At 52.2% G+C, this 8,595-nt stretch overlaps 2 protein-coding genes across 2 annotated transcripts; both read left to right on the forward strand.

The window, feature by feature from the left end:
• The first annotated feature begins 230 nt into the window (after positions 1-230).
• LOC119284747 (monooxygenase 2-like) lies at positions 231-1,951 on the forward strand. The gene is made up of 2 exons (XM_037563911.1): positions 231-1,055; positions 1,148-1,951. The coding sequence occupies exons 1-2, from the start codon at positions 374-376 to the stop codon at positions 1,696-1,698; spliced, it is 1,233 nt and encodes a 410-aa protein (XP_037419808.1). The 5' UTR covers positions 231-373; the 3' UTR covers positions 1,699-1,951.
• A 4,320-nt stretch (positions 1,952-6,271) lies between these two features.
• LOC119284749 (monooxygenase 2-like) lies at positions 6,272-8,220 on the forward strand. Its single transcript, XM_037563912.1, has 3 exons — positions 6,272-6,697; positions 6,804-6,872; positions 6,953-8,220. Exons 1-3 carry the CDS (start codon positions 6,462-6,464, stop codon positions 7,884-7,886), a joined length of 1,239 nt encoding a protein of 412 aa, XP_037419809.1. The 5' UTR covers positions 6,272-6,461; the 3' UTR covers positions 7,887-8,220.
• Positions 8,221-8,595: the final 375 nt, after the last annotated feature.

The following is an 8,595-nucleotide window of genomic DNA, read 5'->3' on the forward strand; positions in this document are numbered from 1 at the left end:
TGTGGCTCCCGCAGCCTATCGACTAGATAGAGGTGGAGTGTGTGATAGGGAGCAGCGGAATTTCCCGTCACATGTTTGTTTGCTGTACTGCGAGCTGTTCTTTTCCGGCAAATTCAGCTTGGGCACCCACCACGAGCGACTGTGACGAGTGAGCCTAGCGCACGCCATTCATGGCAACGACAAAAATCCTACATATAATCAGCAATGACGTCAATCCTCAAGCTCCGTTCACTGTCGAGCTGTATATACTCCAATCCCGATGAGCAGCTCTAGCTAGATTGGTTGATTCGTGTTAAACAAATCAGGCGCTCTCTTCCGAAAGTCCGCCGATTACGTGGCCTCGACCTCGTTGCTCTCCGCAGCGGCGGCAAGCATGCAGCGGCAAGAGGAGTCCGGCGAGGACATCGTGATCGTGGGCGCCGGGCTCGCCGGCCTCGCCGCCGCGCTCGGGCTGCACAGAAAAGGGGTGAGGAGCCTGGTGCTGGAGTCGTCCCCGGCGCTCCGGGCCTCGGGGTTCGCCTTCGCCACGTGGCCCAACGCCTTCCGCGCGCTCGACGCCCTTGGCGTCGGCGACGAGATCAGGAAGCTCCACCTGCACATCGAGGGGCTGCGCGTCATGTCGGCGTCCACGGGTGAGATAGCAAAGAAGGTGGATTTCAGGGACGAGTTCCGCTGCGTCAGGCGCGACGTGCTGCTGCAGGTCCTGGCGGCGGAGCTGCCGACGGGCACCATCCGCTACTCCTCCAGGATCGTCTCCATCGACGACGGCGACGACGACGGCGCCAAGATCCTCCACCTCGCCGACGGCTCGACTCTCCAGGCAAGGGTGCTGGTCGGATGCGACGGGATCAACTCCGTGGTGGCCAGATGGCTGGGGCTCGCCAAGCCGTCGCACTCCGGGCGCTCCGCCACGCGGGGCCTCGCGCGTTACCCCGACGGCCACGGCTTCCCGCCCAAGTTCCTGCAGCTCTTTGGCAACGGCTTCCGCTTCGGCTTCGTCCCCTGCAACGACACCGACGTCTACTGGTTCTACACATGGTCTCCCTCCCAAGACGGTCAGTCTAGCTCGCCACTCTCTGCATCCATGGCGATGCCCTGACCCTGATGTCCAGTGTCCATTTACCGTCTCGCGTTGACTGACGTGCAGATGATGGTGTCGCTGAGAGCGGCGCCAAGATGAAGCAGTACGTGCTGACGAAACTGAGGAGCTCCAAGGTGCCCGCGGAGGCGCTGGAATTGGTGGAGAGGAGCGAGCTGAGCGACGACGCGCCCGCCGCACCGCTGCGGTTCCGGCCGCCGCTCTCGCTCCTGTTCGCGGGCATCAGCAAGGGGAACGTGTGCGTCGCCGGCGACGCGCTGCACCCGATGACGCCGGACCTTGGCCAGGGCGGCTGCGCGGCGCTGGAGGACGGCGTCGTCCTGGCCAGATGCCTCGGCGAGGCCATCCTCGGTGGCGATGGCGACGGAGCGACAGGCGGGACTGATGAGAAGGAGAGGATCGAGTTGGGCCTGCGCAGGTTTGCCGGGATACGGCGGTGGAGGAGCATCGAGCTCATCGGAACGGCCTACGTTGTCGGCTTCTTGCAGCAGAGTGGTAATAGGATCATCAGCTTTCTGCGGGAGAAGGTGCTGGCCGGAGTGCTCGCGGGAAGGCTCGTTAAGATGTCGGACTACAACTGCGGGACGCTGTCGAGCTAGGGAGTAGTACATTTGAGGCAACCAAGATAGCAAGAGCATATCTTTTTCTTTCTTCCGAGAAACTTTCAAACTATTTATCCTTAATTATGACAGTACAAAGAACAAAAGAAGTAATAAAAATTAGGACGCCGATAGTGCCACACGTGTAGGCGTTAGAGAGTTTGCCCACACATTTTGTGTGGTGTATAAGAGAAACAACCCACACACCTACGTGTGGGCAAAACAAGTAATGACCACAAGTAGATAACGCCCACACCCTCGTACGTCAGGCCTCGTACCTCGTGGTCCCACATGCCCCGCGTGACAGTAACCCGCGTCCCGCAGTTGTCATGGTCCAGACCCTCGTCCATGTTCTTTTAATTGTAGTTGCCATGTCGCTGAACTTCGGTTGCCATGTCGGACAACTACAATTGCCATGGTTGCTCAACTGCAGTTGCCATGTATGGTCTGGTCTACTGCAATTGCCATGATTTCAAAATTTTAGGAGTTGCCACCCACTAGGCAGTTGTCGTGTAGCACTACAAAAAGGCATGTCAAAAAAACATGTTCGGGTAAAAGAGAGAGTTGTCATGTGCTCACAAGCATGCTAGGGCAGTTGTCATGTAAATAGAAAGAGTTGCCATCTGCTTACGTGCATGCTAGGGCAGTTGCCATGTACCATGCAAAAACACATGGCAACTCGGGGTAAAAAAGAGTTGCCATCTGCTTACAAGCAAAGCTAGGGCAGTTGCCATGTACCCTGCAGAAACACATGGCAACTGCCAACTTTGGGTGTGGGCGAAGTGATAAACGCCCACACGCCAGCCCCCCGTATGGTGAAAAGGACGTGTGGGCGACCGGATGAATGCCCACACACACCAGCTTAGTCCTACGTGTCACACAAAAACTGCTAGAACACGCCAAGATTCGTGTAGAATTGGTTGGACGAGAATCCATGCGTGTGGGCGAGTTGCCAGACGCCCACATGTGTGGGCGTTAGTGTTTCTGAAATTTTTTAACCATGTCCGTGGACCCCTAGCAACGACTACAAACGCTGGAGCGAGCCGAAGGCGCGCCCCCATCATCGCATCTTCATCACCGAAGCCGGACAAACCTTGTTATAGTAAACAGTCGGGAAGTCGTCGTGCTAAGGCCACATAGGACCAGCGCATAGAATAGCAATCATCGCCGATGAAAAAAGTCATAGACTAGAAGGGTCAAACTTGTAAACACCCAAGTGAAGACGAACGAAGACCGGATCCAAACAGATCCACCGAAGGCCAGCACCAACCGAATCCCGCAAGATCCGACAGAGACAAACCTTCACACATCCTTCGTATGATCCTAGAAGCACCATCGGGACGGGGATAGAATGTGGGAGACATTATTCCCACTAAGGAATATCGCCGCTGCCACACAACCCCAACCAAGACGTTGAATCTAACGAGAACGAGAACGGAGTTTAAGAAAATACCCATTGGTTCCTGGGTGTTTATAACCTAAGAATTGATTTTTTTACAAAAAAGTTAAAAACATTCAGATTCTTTCTTAGAATAAACTTGATTTTTTTTGCACCAGAATGTAATTTTCCCCAACCAAAACCACCCAGCGATGACTTCAAGGGCAAAAGAGACATAAAAATTGGTCAAAATAGTGTGAACAGTGTCTTGTACTATTTCGCAATGTTTTTTCCTAGAAGTCAACGCTGAGTTTTGGTTGATGAAAAATTACATACTGGTATAAAAGAAAGTCAAGTTTATTCCAGAAATACCTCTAAACTTTTTTGGCTTTTTTTGTATAATTTTTTCAATTCCTGGGTGTATATACACCCAGAAACTAAATGTCCACAGCCCCAAAAATAGAGCGTCAAAAGGCTTCAAGTAAAAAAAATTGTGCATAAAAATGCTGCGTCTCCTACCGCTGCATTATAGTAGGGCACCAAAATATCAAAACTCTCACATTGCATTGCATATTCGTCGAAGTTCAAACAAAATCCATGCAGAGTTAACATGTACTTCGTTTACAACTTCATGTAAAGTTCAAGCATAGTATCTCTAAACTACCACTAGCACTGTGTACACACTACTCGTTTTCGTTTTTCTCCCACTCGATGGCATCCTCGTCCTCCTCACGCTCAAGTTCGTCCCAATCGATGTCGTTGTCAAACGACTCGACGTTGACCACCACCTTCGCAGAGGAAGGTCCTGCGTCGTTGTTGTCCTTCACCTTCTTCTTCTCTGTGTCCCTCTTCCAGTACCACTCCTGCTCTTATTGAACATACTCTGGGTGCTCCCTTGCGAACCTTCTGCCCAACGAGCTATGCTGCCTCCAACGAGTCCTCCGGGAAGTTGAGCCTTTTCAGGTTGCAGACCGAGCCGCCACGCCGCGATGTCATACGCGCGGGCGGTGGGGTCCATGCTACGGAAAGTGCCCACCCAGTACCTATGGCCACGCGTGCTGAACTCCACGCCGTATTGGGTGGAGGGCCGCGGCTACATGCCCTCGAAACCGGCTTTGGTCTTTGGCTTCGGTGGCATGGTGACAGTGAGGCAGGTACGAGGCGCGGCGGAGTGGCTGGACGAGATGCGTTGGTGGCGGCGATATAAGCGGTACAACGGCCGCTGGCGAGGTGGGATTAGTAGATCTGGCAGCGGCGGGCGCGGCGGGGGTGCGATACTCACCGGATTTACAGGCTACAATGGTGTCAGAGGGGAGAGGGGTCACGCGGGGGTGCTATGGAGGTTGTGGGTGGGCTGTAGGGGGATTTTGGTTTACGGCAGCCGCGAATGTCCTGTATATTTTGGTCTCATGCGGGGTCACCTAGAGTCCTCTTTTTGGGTCCACAAGTTTTTTGGCCAAAAAAATATGATAGGGCAGTTGTTGGAGATCATTTTCTTGCATCCAAATGCCTAAAAAATAGCTAGCGCCCTATTTTCCCTATTCATCTTCTTCGTCGTGCAGTCACCCTCCGACATAGCGCCCCGTGGCCGGTGGGCGCTACCGCACGCCGCCACGCATCCCCATCCCTAACCCGCCCATTAAGTTTCTAACTCGCCCCCGCCGACGATCGCCGGCTCCGCTCGTACCTGATGTTTAGCAAACAGGAACTAATATAGGTGAATAGTGTAACCGGTGGTAAGTCTTCTTTGTGTGTGGGCGTGTGGCTAGTCCGAGATGTACACGATAACTCTGTCAATCTCTCTGTCTCCATGAGCTCTTCACCTGGCGAGGGAGGTTGGTGTGTCCGAAGTGATCCTGGAGCGAGACTCCCAAGTTGTTGTCCGTAAGATCAATCAAGAGGCTACGGATCTTTCATCATATGGGCCAATTGTCGAGGAAGTGAAGCGACTTCTTAGGTCCTTCAAGGACTTTGGGGTTCTGTGGGTGCAACCCTCGGCGAATAAAGTCGCACATGAACTAGCTAGGGAAGGTTGCAATAATAAACTCTGTAAGACCTGGTTACATGCACCACCGCAGAAATTCATAGGTGCACGCACCTGGCAAGCCCTGCCCGACAGCTCGATCACCTCGCGATTCGTAAAGTAGTTGGATCCCGCATGAGAGCGCAGTAGGGGCGCAATAAGTTTTAAGTTTCAATCATTGAAAATTACGATTTTTCATCTAAAACTTGCGATTTTCAAGCTCGCTCTTACCAAGTTTCATCGATAAAATTTTGAGACATTATTTTTGTCGGCTGTAGTCACAAAAATTGGCCGTAAGCACAAACTCATGATTTATCAGTAGCTTGTACTTAACATTTATTTTCAAATTTCGTGAAAACATATTTAAAATGGTCTTATTTGAAATTAAGCGTTCATCACAAAAAACACGAATATGAAAACAAAATTTATTCTAATTTTTTTATTTTAAAGATATGAAAGTTAAAAAAACCAGAAGCCAAAAAAAAAACGCGTGCGAGGGACTTGGTGTCCCCGCACTTGCGTGCCCCAAAATGGTACCAACGGCATGTGTTAGCTTGGTGGTGGCCTCGGAGTGTACCTTGACATTTTAATAAAGTTGCAACAGATTTTCGAGTGAGGCGTTTTGGCTCCCAGACTCATCTGTACCCACGCTGAATAAAAAAAATTAAAATAAACACTAGAAAAAAATCAAAAAATTCCAATTTTTGGCATGGTAGATAATTTGGTGCGTGATGTCCGCTCTAAATTTTAAATTATTTGGACGTCTGAGTATCTCTTGGCAAAAAAGACAAATTTAAGGTCTATTAAAAAGTGTACTGTTCAGACCTAATTTGTCTTTTTTGCTGAGAGCTACTCAATTGTCCAAATGCTTTGAAATTTGTAGCGAACCTCACACACCAAATTATCTACCTTCCATAAAAAATTTAGATTTTTATTTTTATTTTCTATGAATTGTTTCTTGACCGGGTGCAAACGAGCCCGGACTCGGAATTGGATATTCGCAGATTTTCCAACTAAAATAAATAAATATATGTCTCCTAGACCGCGTATGTCGTGGATGGTTTTGGAGTTTTCCCTTCAATCCACCACATACGAATTGCGGTCTCTTGTTGGTTGGTCCAAACGAATTGCGGTCCAGGACCGCCATACGTACCGGCCCACCCAGCCATGCACGCCAGGAAAATCATCATAACTTGCGACAATAGACTTGCCAAGCCGAAGCTGTTCCTCATCCGGGAAGACGAAATCAAAGCCACGCAATGTTCTTGCCTTGTTGAATCTCTCGCGCCTAGCCTAGCCGCCAGCATAATAGCACCGCGCGCTCCTAATTCGTTTGGACACTGGGACGACACGGCAGCTTGCATGGAAGAACAAGATGAGATCAATGCCGAGCACATCGTCGTCGTGGGCGCCGGCCCCGCCGGCCTCGCCGTGGCTCTCGGGCTGCACAGGAAAGGGGTGAGGAGCGTGGTGCTGGAGTCGTCGCCGGCGCTGCGCGCGTCCGGCTACGCCATCACGACGTGGCCCAACGCCTTCCGCGCGCTCGACGCCCTCGGGGTCGGCGACAAGATCAGGAAGCTCCACCTGCACATCCAAGGGTAAACGCCTGGCTGCCGTTTCTTCTTCAATGGCTGGCTTGCACGTTGGCTCTCGTTTTCCGCTTAAAACTGTAGTGTAATCCGATCGACCCATGTTCGTACGTAGGCTGCGTGTCTTCTCTGCGTCCACCGGAGAGATCGCACACGAGCTGGATTTCACGCTGCAGGAGAATGGGTGAGCACCGAGTTGGCAGCAAGTTCTCATCTATCAGGACGTGATGAGTAACACAATTACATGGATAATTTTGGATGCAGAGGACCTCATGAGACCTGCCGCGTCAGGCGTGACCTGCTGCTCCGGACGCTCGAGGAGGAGCTGCCGACGGGCACCATTCGCTACTCGTCCAAGATCGTCTCCATCGACGACCAAGACGGCGCCGCCAAGATCCTCCACCTCGCCGACGGCTCGACTCTCAGGGCAAAGGTGCTGATCGGCTGCGACGGGGTCAACTCGGTGGTGGCGAAATGGCTGGGGCTCCCCAAGCCGTCCTACTCGGGGCGCTTGGCCACGAGAGGCCTCGCACATTACCCCGACGGCCATGGTTTCGAGCCCGAGTTCCTGCAGTACATCGGCCATGGCTTCCGCTTCGGCTTCCTGCCCTGCGACGACACCCGCATCTACTGGTTCTACACCTGGTCTCCCTCCCAGAACGCGAGTGCGGACAAGGGCGTCGACGTCGAGGGCGCCGCCAAGATGAAGCAGCACGTGCTGGCCAGGCTGAGGAGCTCCAAGGTGCCCGCGGGGGCGCTGGAGGTGGTGGAACGGAGCGACATGAGCGACGCGTCCGCCGCGCCGCTGCGGTTCCGTTCGCCGCTGTCGCTCCTGTTCGCGAGCATCAGCAAGGGCAACGTGTGCGTGGCCGGCGACGCGCTGCACCCGATGACGCCGGACCTGGGCCAGGGCGGCTGCTCGGCGCTGGAGGACGGCGTCATCCTGGCGAGATGCCTCGGCGACGCCGTCCTTGGCGGGGAGGCTGGCACGGAGGAGGAGAGGATCGAGTCGGGCCTGCGCGAGTACGCCGGGATGCGGCGGTGGCGGAGCGTCCAGCTCGTCGGAGCCGCCTACATGGTCGGCTTCGTGCAGCAGAGTGACAATGCGATCGTGAGCTTTCTCCGGGAGAAGGTGCTGGCCGGAGCGCTCGCGAGAAGCCTGGTGAAAATGGCCGACTACGACTGCGGAACACTCTGATGGACGAGTGACCTGACGTGGTCTTTTTCAGGGCGAGGGTGCATCGAGGTGTAGTGTAGTCTGAACCATTTTCCCCTTCCAGGTTAACCGTCGTTGGGTCAGTTTGCCCGCGCCGGTTTCCTGTGGCTCTTGGGCCTGCCTGAGGGAAGATGTTGTTTGATTTTTTGTGTATGTCTAGAGCATATCTAGATGTGCAGTTATTGCACATCTAAGTGAGTGAATCAAGTATAAAGAGAAAAAAAAAGAAAAAAAATATTCACACGAATCTCAATGTAACATCAATGACATATGACTTAGATGTGTAATACTTATGACACATTTAAATGTGCTTTAGCAAAACTATTTTTTTAACACAACATAGACACAGAAGGTCATAGTGTGTTCAAATAAAATAAAATTGAACGAGTAATCTGGTGATGCGAAAACTGGAGATAGTGCTAGAAGCACGCAGATTGAGCCATGAAACATGATAGAAGATCTTGCAACTTCTCTCTTATAAACTTAATGATATTTTTTTTTGGTGTGGTCTTCGTCGAGGCCGGCTGGTAGTGGGACATCCCAAATGAGATCGATGGAGGTAGGTGGTTGCAATCCAAGCGGAAGCCAAACCAGTAGTGCCTTGGGTCATAGAGTGAAGTACTGAAGGTACTTCTGCATCCCCTACTTTGAAATGATTTCTTCATTTTTATTTTTTATTCTATTGAAGATA

The sequence above is a fragment of the Triticum dicoccoides genome, chromosome 4A (assembly GCF_002162155.2).
Source record: "Triticum dicoccoides isolate Atlit2015 ecotype Zavitan chromosome 4A, WEW_v2.0, whole genome shotgun sequence".
Classification (NCBI taxonomy): domain Eukaryota; kingdom Viridiplantae; phylum Streptophyta; class Magnoliopsida; order Poales; family Poaceae; genus Triticum; species Triticum dicoccoides.